General features: G+C 64.2%; 1 protein-coding gene across 1 annotated transcript; it reads left to right on the forward strand.

Moving 5' to 3' along the window:
* The first annotated feature begins 6,035 nt into the window (after nt 1-6,035).
* COL1A1 (collagen type I alpha 1 chain) lies at nt 6,036-18,999 on the forward strand. Its single transcript, XM_082331823.1, has 47 exons — nt 6,036-6,083; nt 6,169-6,237; nt 6,801-6,845; nt 7,119-7,172; nt 7,392-7,445; nt 7,570-7,623; nt 7,798-7,851; nt 7,957-8,010; nt 8,112-8,156; nt 8,415-8,468; nt 8,581-8,625; nt 8,823-8,876; nt 9,203-9,301; nt 9,389-9,433; nt 9,513-9,611; nt 9,875-9,928; nt 10,020-10,127; nt 10,412-10,465; nt 10,680-10,778; nt 10,988-11,041; nt 11,126-11,224; nt 11,527-11,580; nt 11,931-11,984; nt 12,089-12,142; nt 12,270-12,323; nt 12,616-12,660; nt 12,762-12,860; nt 13,097-13,204; nt 13,574-13,681; nt 13,792-13,845; nt 13,957-14,010; nt 14,119-14,226; nt 14,316-14,369; nt 14,792-14,845; nt 15,086-15,247; nt 15,402-15,509; nt 15,646-15,753; nt 15,971-16,024; nt 16,126-16,233; nt 16,496-16,549; nt 16,668-16,775; nt 16,876-16,929; nt 17,121-17,228; nt 17,309-17,591; nt 18,145-18,335; nt 18,414-18,656; nt 18,737-18,999. Exons 2-47 carry the CDS (start codon nt 6,184-6,186, stop codon nt 18,881-18,883), a joined length of 3,906 nt encoding a protein of 1,301 aa, XP_082187949.1. The 5' UTR covers nt 6,036-6,083; nt 6,169-6,183; the 3' UTR covers nt 18,884-18,999.
* The last annotated feature ends 2,442 nt before the right edge of the window (nt 19,000-21,441 follow it).

A 21,441-nucleotide genomic window follows, 5' to 3' on the forward strand; every position in this document is an offset into this window, starting at 1 on the left:
CAAAGCCCCCCTGCCCCCAAACGCCCCGCCAGCCCCCGGGGGTTGCCCCCCTCCATCTCCAGCTCCACTCCGGACCCCAGCCCTGGGATGTGGGGGTGCAGATGGGGGGATGACCCCCTCCTCCCCCGGAGGCACCCAGCCCTGGAAGGGGGCAAAGCCAACATCCCAATCCCCCTGGACCCATCCCAGGTGGAAGGACCACCCTGCTGCTGAGCAAGACGAGGTTGTCACCTGCGTGTGTCCCCCCTCAATCTGGGGGTCCCCGTGCCACCCCCGCGGGGACACGAGCATCCTATTTCGGGACCCTCCCCGGCAGCCGGTGCCCCCGCCGAGCAGCAGCGTGGCACTGGCAGCCCAAAGGCCAATTAAGAAATTGCCCTGCCTGCTTTGAGCGGCTGGAAATAGCCAGGGGAGCCGCTGCCCGTGATTACGGGGTTTTGCCCTGCCTGCCACAATTGAGGGTGCCGAGGGCCGGACGGCCACCAGGAATAGCCGGGGCGGTGCCGGGCTGCGGGCTGTGGCCAGGCCGGGGGAAACTGAGGCACCGAGTTCCCACCACGTCCCCACGGCGGGGGATGAGAAAGGGGGAGTGAGGTGTTTTGGGTTCGAGCGGGGTGGGGTGATGGGGAAATACCCCCTAAGGGGCTTTTCGGTGTGGGGGTCCCAGCCAGGTTTGGGGATTCCGGGGACGCCTGAGTCCCTTGGGAGCCGGGGGGCTGCTGCGGTGGGGACGTCGGTGGGGTGAGCCCCCGCTATGGGGTCAAACCCCTCTGTGGGGTCAAACACCTGCGTGTCACCCTCGCAGGACACCAGCTGCCACCGTCCCCATCCTCGCCCAGACCACCACCCCGGGCGAAGCCGCCGAGCCGGGGGGACCCAGGCGTCCCCGGGGGGGGGACCTCTGGGCCCGGGGCTGGGTGCGGGATGGGGAGCGGGGTGGCTGGGGTGGGGGGGCCGGTGCGGGGCTGGCTCCCGGGGCTGCGAGTGGGGAACGGGGAAGGGGGGGGGGCGAAGAAAAAAGGGAGTTAATCCGATCCATGTGTCTGCGCTGTCGAGGGGAGTTAACTCACACCAGATGCCGGTGTCTGCTCCAGCTCCTCTCGGCGCAGGCAAACAAACCCCAGCGCCCTCCTCCCCCCCAGCCCCCGGCCCCATCAGCTCTGTTTTTCAGTAGGTCCTACCCAAAGGGGATGGGGACAGCCGGGGGGCTGGCTGCCCTCCTCTGTCCTCACCCCCCCATCCATGGGGCAACCCATGCCCTGGATGCGGTCACCAACTTTTGGGGGCATCCACCAACTTTTTGGGGTGACTACTGAGTTTTTGGGGTGAACACCGAGTTTTTGGGGCAGCCGCCTCTGTTCCCACACCGCCAACTGCAAGTCCAGTCTGCACCAGTGAAACCAGTCCGGGGTGTGCGGGAAAGGGTCTCAGAGCCCCCCAAAGGATGGGGCTGGCAGGAGGTGGCCGCAGGTGACCACCCCCCTGTCCCAGTGTCCCTGAGGAGCGGGACGGTCCCAGTCGGGTACCGCCACCCCGAGCAGGACCCAGCATCCCGGGCATCCCGCACCCGCAGGAGCCGGCCCAGGCCTACGCTTGGCATCTCTCATTCCGCTTCCTAGGATCCTAATGACTTTTCCAGGCTTTTTTTTTTTTTTTTTTTAAAACTCTTATTATTTATTATTATTTTTTTTAAAGCGGGATTTCTTCCCTTTCCCCTCCCAGCCCCCAACCCCTGCACCGAACCCTCCTGCATTCCTGGGGCGGGCGGCCGGGGGCTGATGAGGTGGCATCGTCCCGTTCCCCCCCCCTTTTTTCCCTCCCTCTCCATGCATATAAAAAAAAAAAAAAAAAAAAAAAACCCGATGACATTCTTTTCTTTTCTGTCATGCTGCAAAAATTAAAGACACATCTTCAGGCTGGAGCCCGGCCAGGGCTTTTCGAGTCGCCGAGGCATGATTGGAGGAGTCTTCGCCTGCAACGTGTCTCGGATGCATAGATACAGGGCTTGAAAGCCGGCCAGCGGCTCCCTGCGCGCGCACGCGTGTCCCCGTGTGCATGCGTGTGCGTGTGTGTGCAACCCGCGCAGATAACTCCTCCTGGGGTGGGTTTTTTTTTTTTTTTCTTTGCGTTTAATTGCAGGCTGGAAAAAAAGACCTGGAGAGGTCACCAGCGCGAGGGTGGGTTTTTTTTTTTTTTCTTTTGCTCTATCGACGTGTCTCTTCCCCCCCGCCCCGGCCCCGTTATTTCATTGTTAAATTGCATTGATTTATTTTTTCCTGAAAAAAAAAAAAAAAGAAGTAATTTGGTGGGAGCTCCCGCTCAGACGTGGTTCCCTCTGCAAGGAGCCCAGTGCTCCCAGTGCTCCCAGTGTGCCGATGAGCCTGCGAGACCTCAGCACGGCAGGGGGGCAAGCGGAGGCGTGAAGGCTGGACCCCGCTCTTTGCTCCCCCCTCCCCAGCAAGACCCCAGCCCCATTCCCCACCCCTTTCCCTAAAAAAATCACCCCTTAAAAGAGGGGGTGACCCCCCCCGGGTGCCACATTGCCCTTGCAGGGCTCCTTCCCCCCTCCATCCCCGAGCTCCAGGCGGCCGCCCCGGCCCTGGTAAATACGTATATTTTTTTGGCGTGTAATTACACCCTCCCCAAATTGCACGGTAGATTGTGGATTATTGTCAAGGAGCTTTTGCTTTTTCCAACCAACGTGGCTCCTTCAAATGTGGAAACGGCCGTGGAGGCGTGCCAGGGGGGGAGAGAGGGGAGCGGGACGGCCAGGAGGGAGAGGATTGAGGAAAAGAAAGGAAAAAGATGGAAAGAAAGGGGAAAAAAATAAAGCGAGTGGGTTTTGGGGGGGTTTTGGGGGTGTCTGTGGGTCGGGGTCCCGTGTGGGGATCCTCGCCCCGGGGATGCGCTGGGTGCCTGGTGCTCGTGCCCTTGGCCTGTGTGCTGTGCTGGGGGGTTTGGTCCCGCTGCACGCGGGTCCTCGTGGCGATGGGTGGGTGGTGGGTGGGTGGTGGGGACCCCCCGGGTGCAGGGGTGGGTGGTGGGGTGCGGGGTCGCGGGCGGGAGCGGGCGTTTGCAGCGTCCTGACCTCCCGCCGCGGCACCTGGCGTTGTGTGGCACCGGGGTCCCCAAAGTGCCACGTGCCACATCGCCTGTCCCCACCCCGCCCGGCCCCATCCAGCCCCCCAAACACCTCAGGATGTGCAAAACCCCCCCAAAACCCCCAACTCCCCCCCAAAACCCCCCAACGCCCCCCAAACTCCCATCCCACCCACCCCAACATCCCCTTCCCATCCACCCCACAAGCACCGCTCCCAGCCCCGCTTCGGGATGACACGCGTGTGCATGTCTGTGTATGCGTGTGCACGAAGGGACGGGCGGGGGGGGGTGCGAGGGGTGCCCCCCGACTCCCTGGGTGCCGCTGATTGGCCGAGGGGCCGTCCAAAATTCCCCGCTTGCGATGGGTCCCACCTCTCTCCGCCGCCGCATCGTATATAAGGGGAGGCGAAGGAGTGGGCAAGGGCAGTAGGAAGTTTCTGCTGGGGTCTGGATTTGGAGCTCCAGAGTCGGATCGGCCCCGTATGACCCCAACCTAAGAACAAAAGAGACCCCAAAGAGTCTACATGTCTAATATTTAGACATGTTCAGCTTTGTGGATTCTCGGTTACTGCTGTTGATAGCAGCGACTGTACTACTCACCCGCGGGCAAGGAGAAGAAGACAGTAAGTAGCTGGTGTCGGTGATGGCCGTCACCGCCGGTGGGATGCGGGGTGGTGGGTGGGGATGGGGTCGGGCGGCATCTTCGACGCTTGGTCCTGCTGCCATGGGTTGGGGAAGGATAAAGGGGTGGTTGGCATCTGGAGTGGAAATAAAAAGTTGGAGGAAATTAGGGGGGGGAAAAAAGAGGAAAAAGTGGGTTGGGGGGATTTGGGGTTGGGGTGACGGGGTTTTAGGGGGTCTGTGCTGGCGCGGAGAGTCGGGGCACCCTGCCAAGAGAGGGGAGGGAGGGAAGGGTGGAGAGGAGCCGGCGGGGAAGGAGGGAGCCGGGGAAGAAGGGGAGGAGGAGGCAGGGAAGGGAAAGGGGGGAAAGAGCGCGGGAGAGAACGGCGAGGGGGGAGAGGAGGGGAGAGGGGGGGGCCTGGTCCTGGGATCTGCAAAAGCCATCAGGAAAGAATTAGAAAAGTCTCGGATGATTCATAAGGAAAATGTTTCGGCAGCCCGTGGAGTCGGGGCTGGCCAGACGGCCCCGCTCGGCCGCCCCGGGATGGGGACGCAGCCCCATGGCCTCCCCGTGGGGCTGCACCGGGGCTCGGGGGGCCGGGGGCACGGCTGGGGTCACAGCCCCCCCACCGCCGGGACCCCCTGCGCCCCGCTGGGCTGCCTGCGCCTGCCTGCGCCTGCCTGCGCCTGCCACCTGCAGGCGTGGGGACACGGGGGGACCCTGGGCCCGAGCCAGGCCTGGGGCGCCCTTTGCATTTTGCCCCATTTTGTCATTTGGGGGGGGCTGTGCTTTTTTTTTTTTTTTTTTTTTCTCTGCATTCTGCATTTTGCATTTGACAAGCTGCATTCTGCATTTTGCATTTGGCATTCTGCTTTTTGCCTTTTGCAACGTGCATTCTGCATTTTGCCTTTTGCAACATGCATTCTGCATTTTGGTTTTTTGCAGTATGCATTCTGCATTTTGGTTTTTTGCCTTTTGCCTTTTGTGTTTTGCCTTTTTGCTTTTTGTATTTGGTATTTTGCCTTTTGCTTTTTGCTTTTTGCCTTTTGCATTTGGCCTTTTGCCTTTGGCCCTTGCCAAGCGGAGGGCCACGGGCCAGGCCAGCCCCGCGCCCCCTCCCCGGGACCCTTCCCCACCGTGGGGCCAGCCCCGGGCCCTGGCGCGCCGCCCTGCCCTCCCCACGTCAGCCCCTGCCTGCTTCCAGTCTCCGGACTCTTATTCCCCAACCCATCTGGCCTGATCCAGCCCTATCCCGCAGCCGCCTGGATCTAATTTCAGCCCAGACGCTGGGGCCAACCCACCCGATCCCACCCATCCCAACCCCATCCCCATTCCCATCCCCGTCCCCCGCGGACGGCGGGGACCCCCCGTGCCAACCCCCTGCCTGCCGCGGGGGTATTTGCCTTGGCCCCATCCGCCGCGGGACGTAGCAACTGGCTGGAGGGTTTTTGTTTAAATTCCAGCGTATGTGGGAAGAGTTTATTGTGGTGCTTTTCCTGTGTCACCGCGATGGCTGATGAGAAACAGATGAAGGGAGAAACGCTGCAGGAGAACGGGGGAATGAAGGGGGGGGAGAGCAAGAAAAGGGCCGTGCGGGGGGCCGCCGCCGTGCCCCCCGCCCTCACGCTTCCCCCCGCCCTGCCCCTCTCTCCCAGTTCAAACTGGAAGCTGCATACAGGATGGGCTAACGTACAACGACAAGGATGTGTGGAAACCCGAACCCTGCCAGATCTGCGTCTGCGACAGCGGCAACATCCTCTGCGACGAGGTGATCTGCGAGGACACCTCCGACTGCCCCAACGCCGAGATCCCCTTCGGAGAGTGCTGCCCCATCTGTCCCGACACCGACGGTACCGTCCCATCCCCGTCCCGGCGCAGGCTGGGGGTCCCCGGGGCGCAGCGGGGCTGGACCCGGCTCAGCTCCCTTCCCCTGGGTGTCGGGGCTGCGGGGTGGGTGCGGGGTTGGGTGGGGTGGCGGGTCGCATTTGGCTCCTCTAAACGCCCGTCCTTCCTCCCGCAGCCTCCCCTGTCTACCCAGAAAGCGCTGGAGTAGAGGTAAGGGCTCCCTTGACCCCCCAAACCCCGTGACACCCCCCACTGATTTTTGCAGAACCCCTTTTCTAACCACCCGTCTCTTCTCTCCCCAACAGGGACCTAAGGGAGACACCGGCCCCAAAGGAGACAGGGTGGGTATCAGCCCCGCAGAGCCCCCCGCTCCACTGGGACCCCCGTCCTGCTTGGGGCTCACCCTCCTCTTCTCTCCCCCCAGGGACTCCCCGGCCCCCCTGGCAGAGATGGCATCCCTGGACAGCCTGGCCTCCCGGGACCCCCAGGCCCTCCAGGTCCTCCAGGCCTCGGCGGAGTGAGTATGGGGGGGTCCCCGGCGGTGCAGACCCCCGTGGGGGTGCCTGCGCCCCGCTTACCCCCTGCTCTCCTCCTGCCTGCAGAACTTCGCTCCTCAAATGTCTTATGGCTACGACGAGAAAGCTGGCGGCATGGCCGTGCCTGGCCCCATGGTGAGCACTGGGGTGGCAGGGGTCCCCACGGTGGGGGGGGGGGGACACAGGGGGGACAGGGGGAGGTGTGAAGCCAGGCGAGGCACCAGGAGCGCTTCCCATGCCGGCGGTGCTGAGGATGCTGCCGAGCGGTAGGAGGTGGGAGGGATGGGGAGGGATGGCGGTCCTGGAGGCGATGGGGACAGGGATGGGGACAGGGATGGGGACAGGGAATGGGTAGTGGTGGGGACAGGGATGGGGTGGCGATGGGGACAGGGAATGGGTGGCGATGGGGACAGGGATGGGGTGGCGATGGGGACAGGGAATGGGTGGCGATGGGGACAGGGATGGGGTGGCGATGGGGACAGGGAGTGGGTGGTGGTGGGGACAGGGATGGGATGGTGATGGGGACAGGGACTGGGTGGCAATGGGGACAGGGACTGAGCAGTGATGGGGACAAGGACAGGGTGGTGATGGGGACAGCAATGGGGTGATGATGGGGACAGGGAATGGTTGGTGATGGGGACAGGGATGGGGACAGGGTGACATGGCAGCCACTCATCACCACTTTCCGTTCTCCCCAGGGTCCCGCTGGTCCCCGCGGTCTCCCCGGCCCTCCTGGCGCTCCCGTGAGTATCTCCGGCTCCCTCTCGTCCGGGGGACAAGCAGCCCCAAGGGCCCCTTCGGGTGGCGGGAGGCCGGGTGGGACGGGATGGGGCAAGGGCAGGACGGGGCGTCCCACCCTCCCCGATGGGTACCGGAACACGTGGGGACGCGCGTCCTCACGCCACCATACGGGAGGGACCGCCATTGCCACCGGGGTCTTCAGGCCCAATCTTCTCATTTTCTAACCTATTTTTTCCTTTTTTTTTTTTTTTTTCTTTTTTCCCACCAACCCGCAGGGTCCTCAAGGTTTCCAAGGTCCCCCCGGTGAACCTGGAGAGCCTGGTGCTTCTGTGAGTCCTGCCACCTCCTCCTCCAGCCTGATGTCCCACAGGGATGGGGACAAAGCTGCCTGTTCCCAGCCTTGGCCATGGCCACCCTGTCCCCGCTCCAGGGCATCTCAGCTGGGATCCATGGGAATGGGGCTGCCAGAGGCTGGCACTGCCCAGCCCGGGTGGCAGGACACAGCTGTCACCCACAGCATCCTCATCCCTGCCCTGCATCTCTCCTAGGGTCCCATGGGTCCCCGTGGTCCCGCCGGCCCCCCTGGCAAGAACGGAGATGACGTAAGTGGCCTCTGGATGGGGTCTCCCCTGCCATTTGGGGCCTGGTGGCCCTGCCAGCCCCCCAAGGCGAGCAGGAGCCACCTGGCTCGGGGACATGCCACCAACCTGGTGTCCTTCTCCTTAGGGTGAAGCTGGAAAGCCCGGCCGTCCCGGAGAGCGTGGTCCCCCCGGCCCCCAGGTGAGCTGGTCCCTGCCGGGGTGCACAGGAGGGGACACCCCCACCGTGTCCTGCCTGGTGGCAAAGCAAAAACGTGACACCAGCTGCCTGCCCCCCGTCCCGGGGATGGGAGTAAGGGGGTGCAGGGACAGCCCCCCCCGAGCATCTCCATCACCACCTCCCCTTTTCTCCTAGGGTGCACGTGGTCTCCCAGGAACCGCCGGCCTGCCGGGCATGAAGGGTCACAGAGTGAGTCCCTCCTCCCCTGCTTGCAAGATTTAGGGGAAGGGGGAGCCCAACCTCACCAAGGGGTCCCCTCCTGACCCCCCTCCCCTTCTCTCTCCTGCTCCCCAGGGCTTCAGTGGTCTGGATGGTGCCAAGGGTGAGCCCGGTCCCGCTGGCCCCAAGGTGAGGAGCGGTGGCAGCGTCACCCCTGCCCTCCTGGTAAAGTCATCGCTGCTCCCTCCCTCCCGCCGCAGCGGGTCCCTCAATGTTGTCCTTTCTCCTAGGGCGAGCCCGGCAGCCCCGGGGAGAACGGTGCTCCTGGGCAGATGGTGAGTGCTGGAGTTCCCAGGGACCGTGGTGGGGATCTGGCCTCAGCCAGCAAACGGGGATGGGGATGGGGGACAAGATATGATGGGGAAACAGCTCAGCCTTGGGGATGCTTCCCCAAGGAATGGGGCGGGGAGGGGGTTTAACTCCATGGAAACGTCACTGCGGGCAGGAGCGGGGGGGGCACAGGGATGGGAGGAGGGCCCAAAAGGGGAAAGTGGCTCTCTCGGTGACAAAAACGTGTCCTCTCCCCTCCCCAGGGTCCTCGTGGGCTTCCCGGCGAAAGAGGCCGTCCCGGTCCATCTGGCCCCGCTGTGAGTATCTGGTTTGGGCAGGGCTGAGCATCCCCTGCCCTGGGGTGCGGGGGGGCTGGGGGCCACCTCTCCTGCCGGCGGGCATCACTAATGGGTGCCTCCTCTCCTGCAGGGTGCTCGTGGTAACGACGGTGCTCCCGGTGCTGCCGGTCCTCCCGTAAGTAACCCCCAAACCCACTCCTCAACCAGCACCCGGCATCAGCTCCGGCTTCTCTGGAGGGAGATCCCCTCCCGGCTCCACTGCAGCTGGGAAATCCTGGCTGGGGGCCAGAGCTCTGCTGCTCGGAAAACTCCTTGGCACCAGACGTGCGAGGTGGGATCCCTCCTCTGACACGTGCCCTCTCTCCCTTCTAGGGTCCAACCGGCCCCGCTGGTCCCCCCGGCTTCCCCGGTGCTGCTGGTGCTAAGGTAGGACCTGCCTAACCATCTGCTCCCAGGTGGCATCTCCTGGGCTGGGAGAAGCTGGTGGAAACTGGGAGCTGGTGGGGGGAGAAGGACCGAGCAACGAATGGGTTCCCTGTGTGGCCCAAAAGTGAGAAAACAAAATGCCAGAGGCTCGCTGCTGCCTGGGACAGCGGAGCAGACGGGGACGTCTCCAGCCAAGTCCCACGGGCATATCTCCTGGCTTTGCCTCCATGGGAAAGGAGCTGCAGGCAGAGGGGAAATCAGCCATGTCAGCAGTTTCAGGGCAGCCCTTGCACTCACGGCTCTTCATCTCTCCTCTTCCTCCCCAGGGTGAAACCGGTCCCCAGGGTGCTCGTGGCAGCGAAGGTCCCCAAGGTGCCCGCGGTGAGCCCGGTCCCCCCGGCCCTGCTGGCGCTGCTGGTCCTGCTGTAAGTGGCATCTGATGGCTCCTTGCTTTTCGGCCTCACGTCCTGCTGGCCCTGGGATAACCCTCCTCCTCCTCTTTCTCTCTGCAGGGCAACCCCGGTGCTGATGGTCAACCTGGTGCCAAGGGCGCAACTGTGAGTGTCCCTCGCCCCCCGCCTGGCTCTGGGATGAGGGTCCGTGCTGCTCCCTCACTGCCTCGTCTGCCTCTTCCAGGGTGCTCCTGGCATTGCTGGCGCTCCCGGCTTCCCCGGTGCCCGTGGTCCCTCCGGACCCCAGGGTCCCAGCGGTGCCCCCGGTCCCAAGGGTAACAGCGTGAGTATCCCCAGACACCTCCATCCGCCTCCTCCTGGGGTCGGAGCCCTTCTTCTCCAGCAAGCTGCTGTCCCACCTGGAGACGTCTCCTCTGGCATCCCCTGTCCTCTCCAGCCCTGCAAGTGCAGGATGGTGCTGGGGGCTGACAGATGCTGAGCACCCCCCCTCCTGCTGAGGGGCTGGGCAGGATGCGGCTCAGGGCTCCCTTCGCTCATCAATCTGCTGTTAAATGGCTTTTCCCTCTTCTCTCCTTCCACCTCCAGGGTGAACCCGGTGCTCCAGGCAACAAGGGAGACACTGGTGCCAAAGGCGAACCCGTAAGTGTCCCCCTCACACCTCCTCGGGGGCTCGGCCCCTCCTGGCTCCCGTGCACCCCATGGGTGCTCATCTCTTCGCCTCCTTCCCCAGGGTCCTGCTGGTGTCCAAGGTCCCCCCGGCCCAGCTGGTGAGGAAGGCAAGAGAGGAGCTCGTGGTGAACCCGGTCCCGCTGGGCTTCCTGGCCCTGCTGGCGAACGTGTGAGTAGGAGCAGCCCCTGTCCCATCCCTGCCATGTCCCTGTCCCCATCCCCATCCTCCCATCTCCCAACATCCAGCAGCTGAGCCTTGTGGGTGCACCCACTATGGTGACGTCCCCAGCCCCTTCCAACGCCCCACCGAGGTCTCCAGTGGAGCATCTCAGCAGGGACACCAGGCTGCTCCCACTGGTGGCCAGGTCCCACATCGACACACCCCTCCCCTGCACCCCAGACCCGCCGAGGTCACCCCGTGCCACCACACTGACCCGCTCCTGTCCCTCGCAGGGTGCTCCCGGCAGCCGCGGTTTCCCTGGCGCTGATGGCATCGCTGGTCCCAAGGTAGGTGCCCAGGTCTCCCTCCTGCCTGTCTGGGTGAGAGAGCCATGTCCTCAACGGGGGCGGTGGGGACACTGGGCATTTGTCACCTCTCCCCACGTGGTGGTGAAGCCGGTTCTGTGCCACTGCCACCTCTGGTGACATGGCGCTTGTCCCTGTCCCCGGCTGATGTCCTGCAGCTGGGGTAACCTCTCTCTCCTCTCCCACCCCTCCCCAGGGTCCCCCCGGCGAGCGCGGCTCCCCCGGCCCCGTTGGCCCCAAAGGATCTCCTGGTGAAGCTGGACGCCCCGGGGAACCCGGCCTCCCCGGTGCCAAGGTGAGCATGGCGGGGTGGTGGGCACGGTGGCAGGAGGGCTATGAGGAATGGCGAGCCACATCAGCACGGCCACCACGCCGGTGGCCCCGCTCCAGGGACGGCTGCCGGCTCCTGCGCTCTCCATGCCGGCAGAGAAGCCGCTTGCCAGGATGCTCACGTTCGCTGGAGCATCTCTTGGACTTCCTAACCCACCTCGTGCCCCCTTGCAGGGTCTGACTGGAAGCCCTGGGAGCCCCGGTCCCGACGGCAAGACTGGTCCCCCCGTAAGTTGTACCCACTGATGCCCCGCTCCTCCCTTGGTTCGCCATGGGCTCTGCTAACGGGGTGCTCGCTCCCCCCCATAATAGGGCCCCGCTGGTCAAGACGGCCGCCCCGGCCCCCCCGGCCCCCCCGGAGCCAGAGGTCAAGCCGGCGTGATGGGTTTCCCCGGTCCCAAAGGTGCTGCGGTGAGTGTGAACGGGCGCTGCCTCCCCCGGGGGGCTGCTGGAGATGAAGCTGCCCGGCAGATGTGGGCATCCTGGTCCACGAGGGATTCCTGCCCGCTGGCCACTGCCACCTCCCAGGACGGTGGCTGTGGGTGGCCACATGGCTCCCGTGGAGCGGGCACCCACGGAGGGGTGGCTCAGGGGATGTGTCCCCCCCAGGGAGGGCTGTGCTGGTGCATCCTCCAGCCTGTCCGAGCCTGCAGGCTCGTGCCCGTCGGTGTTGTGGTCTCATCACGGGTCTCATCCTGCTCTCTTGCTTTCAGGGTGAGCCTGGCAAACCTGGCGAGAGAGGTGCTCCTGGTCCCCCCGGCGCTGTTGTAAGTATTCGCCAGAGCCTGGCCAGGCCGTGGAGGCTTGGCAGGGAGCTTTACCCTGGCGTGGGGCTGGGACGGCTGAACTGGGGCTGGGGATGCTCCAAGGATGGGAATGGGAGCGGGTTGAGGCGGCTGGGACTCCAGCCTGGTGGCTGCCAGTGGCTTTGGAACGGGGACAGCAGGGAGGTGACGTGGCTGCGGGCAGCTTGCTGCGGCTTCTCCAGTCCTTCGAAGGATGCTATGGCCACATCCAGCCCCTCATCCCATTCCGGGGGGTGCTGAGTCCCACGAGGGCATCGCTGGGCTGCAGGTTGGGGCTGTGCTCTGAGCACCCTCTTCTTCCTCTTCCACAGGGTGCTGCTGGCAAAGACGGTGAAGCTGGTGCCCAAGGTCCTCCTGGCCCTACCGTGAGTATTGACGAGCCCTTGGCCACCCATGGCTGTGCTTGGCCACCGGAGAAGGGGCTCAGGAGCTGACTGCCCCCCCCTCACGCTTGTCCCCTCTCCCCCAGGGTCCCGCTGGAGAAAGAGGTGAACAAGGTCCCGCTGGTGCTCCTGGCTTCCAGGTGAGGGATGTCCCCTTCCCTCGCGAGGGGACAAACCATCCAGGGTGGGGGTGATGTTGCCCTTTTCCTTGTCCACTTTGGTCACCCGTTTCTGTCGTGTCTCATTGCTCCTCTTCTTCCTCCCCAGGGTCTGCCGGGCCCCGCTGGCCCCCCCGGTGAGGCTGGCAAGCCTGGTGAGCAGGTGAGTGTGGGCGAGCATGGCCACGGTGTGGGACTGTCCCTGTCCCCTCCCCATCGCCCCTCTCCCAGCCAGGGCTGGGGGCTGCTGATGGGTGCCCCCCAGCGCACCCCGAGGCGATGGGCTCCGCATAGGCTCTCCCCTGGGAGCAGGGGGGACCCCAGCCCTTCCCCATCCCCCCAGGACTGCGGGACCCCCTCCCTCCCCACCCCTGAGGGCATCCCGGGGACCCCTCCGCCTGTCCGCAGGGCCACCCCTTCCCACGCTGACTCTGCACCCTCTGCCTCCCGCACAGGGTGTCCCCGGAGACGTCGGTGCCCCCGGTCCCGCCGGTGCCAGGGTAAGTTGAACCCCGCTCCCTTCCCAGCCGGCTCTTGGCACCCTCCTGGTGCCCGCCGCCCCCCTGACGGCCTCGGCCCCTCTCCTGCCTCCCCTCTCCAGGGTGAAAGAGGTTTCCCCGGTGAACGCGGTGTCCAAGGCCCCCCCGGTCCCCAAGGTCCTCGTGGTGCTAATGGTGCTCCCGGTAACGATGGTGCTAAGGTAGGTGCGAGGTCTTGGCTCTGCCGCACCGGGTTAGGGATGTCTGGGTGGTGGGTGACCATCCCCAGCAGGCAGCTCTTGGGGAGCAGATGTAAAGGGAGGGTGGCTTCACCCCCTTTTGCTGGAGTATCCCATGGGATCGGCTCCTGCACGGTAGCTGAAGCCGGGACGGACTTTGCTGTGCTGAGGAAGCGCCAGGTTCCTGCTAACACCCGTTTTCTCTCTCTCTTGCCCAGGGTGATGCTGGTGCTCCCGGTGCCCCCGGGGGCCAAGGCCCCCCCGGTCTGCAGGGTATGCCCGGAGAGCGTGGTGCTGCCGGCCTGCCAGGCGCCAAGGGTGACAGAGTACGTGTCCCCCAAAATCCTGATGTCCCCTCCTCGGTCCTCTGCTCCCAGCCATCACCGTCCCCCCGCCATCGTCCCCTCGGGGCTGGATGCGCTCCTCTAAGCCAAGGCCCCTGGGGAGGGGATGCTCAGTGCCACCGCTGTCCCCATCCGAGCGTGGCCCTTGGGGACAGTCCCTTGCTGCCAGCAGGGACCTGAGCCCAGCTCTTCCCCTGGAGCCCAGGAGGAGAAGGATGGTCCCAGCCTCTCCCGGGGAGGATGAAGAACCAGGGGTGCCTCGGTGCTGCTGTGCAAAGGGGAGAGGAAAGGAGGGGTGACTCCCCTGGAGGGGACCTCCCCAGGTAACCTGCCATCATCTTCCTCTCCCAGGGCGACCCCGGTCCCAAAGGTGCTGACGGCGCTCCTGGCAAAGACGGTCTCCGAGGTCTGACCGGCCCCATCGGCCCGCCCGGCCCCGCTGGTGCTCCCGGTGACAAGGTAGGGCCGTCCCCCGGCCAGACGCTGCACCGGGGACAGATGTGTCCTGGTACCCACGGCCTCCTCGCCGCAGCCTTGACCTTTTCTTTGGGTTTCCTCCCCTTTTCCAGGGTGAAGCTGGTCCCCCCGGTCCTGCTGGTCCCACTGGTGCCCGTGGTGCTCCTGTAAGTGTCCCCCCACCCTGGCTGATGGCCCTGCCATGGGTGGCCATCCTTTGGTGGCTATCGGTGGCTGTCCCCTGCCTGGGGTGACACCATTCTCACCGTCTCCCCTAGGGTGACCGTGGCGAGCCCGGCCCTCCCGGTCCTGCTGGATTCGCTGGCCCCCCTGTAAGTGCGACGGCCTCGCTGCTCCCTGCCCTGAGGGCCTGATCCTGCCCCACCGGGACGATGCTGTGCCCCCCACCCCGGCTCACCCCACTCCTCTCTCCCCCACAGGGTGCCGACGGCCAGCCTGGTGCTAAAGGTGAAACTGGTGATGCTGGAGCCAAGGGTGATGCCGGTCCCCCCGGCCCTGCCGGCCCCACTGGTGCTCCTGGCCCCGCCGTAAGTTGCACCCCCCCACCCTGCACCCACTGGGGGTCCAGTCCCACACTGCGGCTCACCCCTCTCCTCCTCTCCTTCCTCCCCCACAGGGTGCTGTTGGTGCTCCTGGTCCCAAAGGTGCTCGCGGTAGCGCTGGACCCCCTGTAAGTACCAGTGTCGTGGTGATGGGGGGGGTTGGGGCCCCCAGGGGACCCCCCTGGGCACGAACACCCCCGAGGTGGCTTAACCCCCTGCTGTGTCTCGCTCCGTCCCCCCGTGGGGCAGAGGGGAGCTGCGGCACTTCCAGCCCTGCACCCCTAAAACCATCTGGGGGGATGGCATCGACCTGAGGTGGCTTCATCCCGTGGTGGGGATGGAACAGAGGGGAAAAGAGGGGGGTTTGCCTTTATCCCCCCCAAATCAACCCCAGCTCCCCCCCTGGATGGACGCTTTCCTCCTGGCCACTGGCCCTGGGGCTCCCTGTGGTGGCCCCCAGCCAGGGGACCGTCCCCTGGACCCGCTCCACGGCAGGGGCAGGTGATGCTTGGATCCGGCCCCTGGTGACTCCACTTTTTCTCCCTTCCAGGGTGCTACTGGTTTCCCTGGTGCTGCTGGAAGAGTTGGTCCCCCCGGCCCCTCTGTGAGTACCCCTGGCCTGGGCAGGGCGAGAGGTGGGGGGCTGGGAGGGGGCCGGGAGGGTGCTGGACGGCGGCTGCTGGTGATGGGGGGACGCGGGACAGGAGGTGCCGGGCACCCATCCAGGCGGCTCCACGTGGCCGCCCTGTCCCAGTTGGCACTGGGACACCCCTGGCCGCCCTTCAGCTGGCAGCTGGGGGGGTCCCGGGCTGCTGCCTGACGGCATCGCCTCCCCCCTGCCCAGGGGAACATCGGCCTCCCCGGCCCTCCCGGCCCAAGCGGGAAGGAAGGTGGCAAAGGACCCCGCGGTGAAACCGGCCCCGCTGGCCGCCCTGGTGAGCCTGGCCCCGCTGGCCCCCCCGGACCCCCTGGCGAGAAGGGCTCTCCCGGCGCTGACGGCCCCATCGTAAGTCACCCCCCAGTCTGACCCCCTCCACGGAGCTGGGGATGCCGGGCAGCATCATGCTCCCCGCACAGCCCTACATCCCTCGGCCGTCCCCTCCATCGGGAGGGTGGCCCCCGCCGCTGCCACCACCCTGAGGTGCTGTTTGTCCCCGCAGGGCGCTCCTGGCACCCCCGGACCCCAAGGTATCGCTGGCCAGCGCGGTGTCGTCGGTCTCCCCGGACAGAGAGGCGAGAGAGGCTTCCCCGGCCTGCCCGGTCCCTCTGTGAGTACCCGGGGGGGCGAGACGATGCTGGGACCCCCCCCAGGGTCTGACTCACCCGTGCGGCCTCCGCGGCTGTGGCCCCGGAGGGGAGGATGCTCGCCGGTGTCTGACGCCCCCCGTCCTCTCTCCTCCACAGGGCGAACCCGGCAAGCAAGGTCCCTCCGGTTCCCCTGGCGAGCGTGGTCCTCCCGGCCCCATGGGCCCCCCCGGTCTCGCTGGACCCCCTGGTGAAGCTGGACGTGAGGTGAGTGGCCATGGGCAACCGTCGGTGTTGGGGGGCATGGACCCCCGCACGTCGGTGTTCAGTTTGCTGGGCTGAGGACTTGCCAACTCGTGGCACTGATGGACGCTGCTGTCGCCGGTGCACAGTGGGGCCCGCGGTGGGCTGAGCGGAGATGGTGCCATCCAGGCCCTCGTTAGCCCCCGCCTGCCCTAACGAGGGGGTCTTTGCTCCTCCGTAGGGTGCTCCCGGTGCTGAAGGTGCCCCCGGTCGCGATGGTGCTGCTGGTCCCAAGGTGAGCGGGCTGGTGAGGGGGCTGCGGGAGGGGGCGATGGGGCTGCGCTGGCCCACACTGACCTCTCCTCTTCTTCCTCCTCTTCCTCCTCCTCCTCACAGGGTGACCGTGGTGAGACTGGCCCCTCCGGCCCCCCTGGTGCTCCCGGTGCCCCCGGTGCCCCCGGCCCCGTTGGTCCTGCTGGCAAGAACGGAGATCGCGGTGAGACCGTAAGTGATGCTCTGCCCAGCACCCCCTCGCACCCCTCCCCAGCCCAGGGGTCACCCCGGGCTCGACCCAGTTACGGAGCAAGGACTGATACCGCAGACCCACGGCGGGTCAGGGTCCGGCCCCGGGCTCAGCTCTTGCTGCTGGAAGAGCTTCTCCGGGAAGCCAGGCATCCCACCGCCCTGCTCAGGGTGATGCTGTCCTGAGCCGGGGCCAGCAGAAGGCAGAGGATGCTCTAACCTGTCCCCTTCTCTCCTGTCCCAGGGTCCCCAAGGTCCCGCTGGCCCCCCTGGTCCTGCTGGTGCTCGTGGTCCTGCTGTAAGTTGATGTTCTCCTCCATCCTCCTTGGTGCTTCTGCATCCCCGTGGGCACAGGGGCAGTGGCTGGCCTGGACCCCACTCAACACATCTTCCTCCTCCTCCTCCTCCTCCTCCAGGGTCCACAAGGTCCCCGTGGTGACAAAGGTGAAACTGGTGAACCGGGTGACAGAGGCATGAAGGGTCACAGAGGCTTCTCCGGTCTCCAGGGCCCACCTGGTCCTCCTGTAAGTCCCATGGGGTGATGGTGGCGCTGGGTGCTGCCCCACATCCTGGACGCAGAGCGAGATGCTGATGGGACCTCTTCTTCTTCCTTGCTTTGCACAGGGCTCTCCTGGTGAACAGGGTCCTTCTGGTGCTTCTGGTCCCGCCGGTCCAAGAGTAAGTTCCTGGCTGAGCCACGACCTCCAGCGAGGGCTGGAGCATCCCGGGGCGAGCAGTGGGGAGAGGGTCCCCGCAGCAGGGCTGTGTCCTGCCGTCATCGTGTTTCTCATGGGGACATGGGCTGGGACTGGAGGGGACGACTCTGCCCAGGTGGGATTGCCACGCTCACCCCCTCTCCTCTCCCACAGGGTCCTCCCGGCTCCGCTGGTGCTGCCGGCAAAGATGGTCTCAACGGTCTGCCCGGCCCCATCGGCCCCCCTGGCCCCCGCGGTCGCACCGGTGATGTCGGCCCAGTCGTATGTATCAGCTCCTCTGCCGCTGCCTGCCCAGAGCTGCCTGCCTTCATCTCCTGCTCACCATCCTCCTCCTCCCGCAGGGTCCCCCCGGCCCACCTGGCCCCCCTGGTCCTCCCGGCCCCCCCAGCGGCGGCTTCGACTTCAGCTTCCTGCCCCAGCCGCCCCAGGAGAAGGCCCACGATGGCGGGCGCTACTACCGAGCCGACGACGCCAACGTGATGCGCGACCGGGACCTGGAGGTTGACACCACCCTCAAGAGCCTGAGCCAGCAGATCGAGAACATCCGCAGCCCCGAGGGCACCCGCAAAAACCCTGCCCGTACCTGCCGCGACCTGAAGATGTGCCACGGCGACTGGAAGAGCGGTCAGTGTCCCCACCGGTCCCCATGTCCCTCTGGGATACTCTCACCTCCATCCCTCTGTCCCCTCTACCTGCTCCTCACCTCCATCCTTCCTCCATCCCCCCTGGTTGATCCTTACCTTCGTTCCTCCATCCCATCTCTCATGGCTGCTCTCACCTTCCTCCTCTGCCTCTCGTGGCTGCTCCTCACCTCCATCCTCCATCCCTTCATCCTCCACCTCTCACAGCTCCTCCTCACCTCCTTCCTCTCTTCCTCACGGCTGTTGCTCAGCTCCATGCTCCACCCCCCAGATCCCTCCTACCTGCTCCTCACCTCCCTCCTCCATCTCTCAGGGCTGCTCCTCACCTCCACCCACCATCCCTTCATCCTCCATCTCTCACAGCTACCCCTCACCTATCCCTCCATCCTCTGTCCCTCCCACCTGCTCCTCGCCTCCATTCTCCATGGCTGCTCCTCACCTCCATCCCTCACGGCTGCTCCTTACCTTCATCCTCCACCCATCGTGGCTCCCTGCCGCCCTCCCCACTCCCTGACCCTCCTCCCTCTGCCCCGCAGGCGAATACTGGATCGACCCCAACCAAGGCTGCAACCTGGACGCCATCAAGGTCTACTGTAACATGGAGACGGGCGAGACATGCGTCTACCCCACCCAGGCCACCATTGCCCAGAAGAATTGGTACCTCAGCAAGAACCCCAAGGAGAAGAAACACATCTGGTTCGGCGAGACGATGAGCGACGGCTTCCAGGTGAGCAGGGGGATGATGAGGGGGGACGAGTGGGATGGACAACCAGCTCTGCAGTGCCTAACGCCTCTTCTCCGGCAGTTCGAGTATGGTGGTGAGGGCTCCAACCCAGCCGACGTCGCCATCCAGCTGACCTTCCTCCGCCTGATGTCCACCGAGGCCGCCCAGAACATCACCTACCACTGCAAGAACAGCGTCGCCTACATGGACCAAGACACCGGCAACCTGAAGAAGGCCCTTCTCCTCCAAGGCGCCAACGAGATCGAGATCAGGGCTGAAGGCAACAGCCGCTTCACCTACGGCGTCACCGAGGACGGCTGCACGGTGAGTGGTCCAGGGGACGGTCACGGTGGTGGTGGTGGGGACGTGTTACGGGGACGGGGCTGATCCTGACCTCCCCGCAGAGTCACACCGGCACTTGGGGCAAGACAGTCATCGAGTACAAGACGACGAAGACCTCTCGCCTGCCCATCATCGACTTGGCTCCCATGGACGTTGGCGCTCCAGACCAGGAATTCGGCATCGACATCGGCCCCGTCTGCTTCTTGTAAACTGGACGCCCCACGCGTAACAGGAGAGAGTAATAATAATAATTATAATAATAAAAAAAAACAGCCAAAAAAAAAGGAGAAAATTTCACATGGACTTGAATTTGTGTCGGTTTCTATCCAGCGTCTCTAAAACTATTTGCGTTTCCATAAAGAAAAACCTAAAAAACTCCCCAAAAAAAAGCATTCAACCAAAAAAAAATAAAAATAAATGACTTTTCAAACAAAATCACCAGGAAGTGGGTTCGCTTGCTTGCCCTCCTCTCCTCCTCTTCCTCGGGGTCGGGCACTCCTCAGCCCCGAAGACGGCACAGCTCGGCTCACCGAAAGCACCGCCGCGGCCGCGCCGAGCCCCCGCCGCGATGCCGAGCCCCCCAGCCCCGAGCACCGGCCGAATCCCCCCTCCAGCCGACCTTTCCCCGCTGGCCTCTTTGCTTCTTGCATCTCCTTAGTATATTAATTTTTTTTGCTGCAAGGAAGATGTTTAACTCTTGGTTATAATCTGCTTTTTGTTGTTGTTTTCCCTCTCTCTTCCCTCCCCTTGTTTCTGTTTTTTTTTTCTTATTTTATTTTTATTCAGGCAGCAAAATCAATTCAATCCCAAGCACATCAGGGGAGCAGACCCGACCCTTCGCTGCATACTCTCCTTTTCTGGAAGGCTACCTCACCACTGTGCTTTGGTTTTTGGTTTTTTTTTTTTTAATTTGGGGGTTATTTTTGTGTCATTTTCAAGTAGTTTTAGGTTCATTTGGGGTTTTTCAGCTGTGCCGGGACTTTCCTGCCAGGTTCAGAGCAAAGGTGCTAATTTTTCTCTAATATTCCCCCCCCTCCCCGTTTTGTTGCTCTGTTGATCTTTTATTTTTATTTTCCTCCATTCAAGGTCCCTCGGGAGTCGCTGAGGTTTCTTCCCCCCAGGATTTTTATCCTGTTTCGTTTTTTTTTTTTTTTTTTTTTTTTTTTAATTCTCTTTTATTTTGGTCCTGCAACACCCGAGCCCGGGACCACCTGGTGCTACAGCCTCCAAAGATGCGACTCAGCTTGATTTATTTTAATTTCCCTCTATTTTGGTTCCCCCCCCACCTCTTTTCTCTGCTGCCCAGCTCAACTTGTGAATTTTCTAAAGGTGCTATTTACCCCCCACCCCGATCCCGCAAGCAAATCCCGGAGCAAATGCACAGTAGAACCAAAAAAAAAAATTAAAAGCCTCGGAAGGAAAAAAAGGCCAACCCCGCTTTCCAGGTTAAGCAGGTGGATCTTCAGCTCCGCTCTCATCTTCCAGCAGCTTTTCCTCCATCCATCCATCCATCCATCCATCCCTGCATCCATCCCTCCCTCCATCCCTGCATCCCCCGTGGGCACGAACCCACCCTCGTTTGCCGGCCCATCTCCCGGCGGATGCTCCGGGCTCTCCCGGAGTCTGTACCTAGTTTGTATATGTATAATAATTTGAAATTGTTTTTTTTTTTTTTTAATTATTTTTTTTGACTGCTGAAATAAAGCATGTGAAATGATCCAACAAACCTGGGGTGCTCTTCGCCGGCGGCTCTCGCTCTCAGGGGTGGGGGTCCTGGGTGGGTGGGTGGGGTGCAGTGGGGTTGGGAGCCCCTCGTCCCTGCTCCCGCTCTCATCCCGGCTGCTCCCGTTCTGCTCCCACCGCGCTTCTGCGCTCCCGTCCTGCCCGTCCGCCCACCCCAGCGCGGCCCCCGCCAGCCCTCCTCCTCCTCGCTCGGCCCCCCGCTGCCCCGGGGGGGGGGGGGGAGAGGAAGGAAGGGGGGACCCACCCCCCCAGCAAGAAGGGCTGGGCTGGATTGGGGGGGGCAGGGATGCTGCACACCCGTGGGGAAGGGGACCTTGGTGCGTGTCCCCTCCCCAAATGGGGGGGAAGAAATGGGGACATGTTGGGGGCAGCCAATGCCAGGCTGGGGGCACTCAGCCCAGGGTGCCCCCCAAAAGGAGTAGCTGAGGGGGGGGCAAATGTTGCAGCTGGGTGAGGGAGGGCACAGAGAGAGGGACCGAAATTGGGGCAGGGGGCTCGTGCTCGCCCTGGGCTGCAGCACACGACGTGTGCGTGCCACGCCGCGAGCCCCCCGCGCCCCAGCACCATCCAGCGCACGCTCGCTCGTGCCAAGGGAGCGAAGCGGACCCGTGCCCGCCGTGTGCCACGCTCGCCTCTCCCGGGGCACCCTCACCGTGGGCACGAGCGAGACCCCGGCAGCACCGGGGGGCTGTGCAGGCAGCGCAGGCAGTGCAGGCAGCGGGACAGGGCCTCAATGCCGCCTTTCTCCTGGCTGCCCCAGCCCGTCAATGGCTCCCCTTGTTCCTCTCCGGGCCCCCATGTTTTCCTAACCCCCACCCTGGCGCCTGCCCCACGCGAGGGGGGGGCTGCCGTGAAAGAGGCTCTTTCTTTGGAGGCGAGGGGCCGGGGCTGGGCTGGGGGGACCCCCTGGAGGGACCGGGGAGGGGTTATGGGGGTGCTGAGCGGGATGGCAGGGTCTGCGCGGTGGAAGGGGCAAGCGGTCGGAGCAGCCGGGGGCTCCAGGAAAGATCTTGCCGGACACAGG

The sequence above is a fragment of the Platalea leucorodia genome (genome assembly GCF_965183815.1).
Source record: "Platalea leucorodia genome assembly, chromosome: 22".
Taxonomy (NCBI): domain Eukaryota; kingdom Metazoa; phylum Chordata; class Aves; order Pelecaniformes; family Threskiornithidae; genus Platalea; species Platalea leucorodia.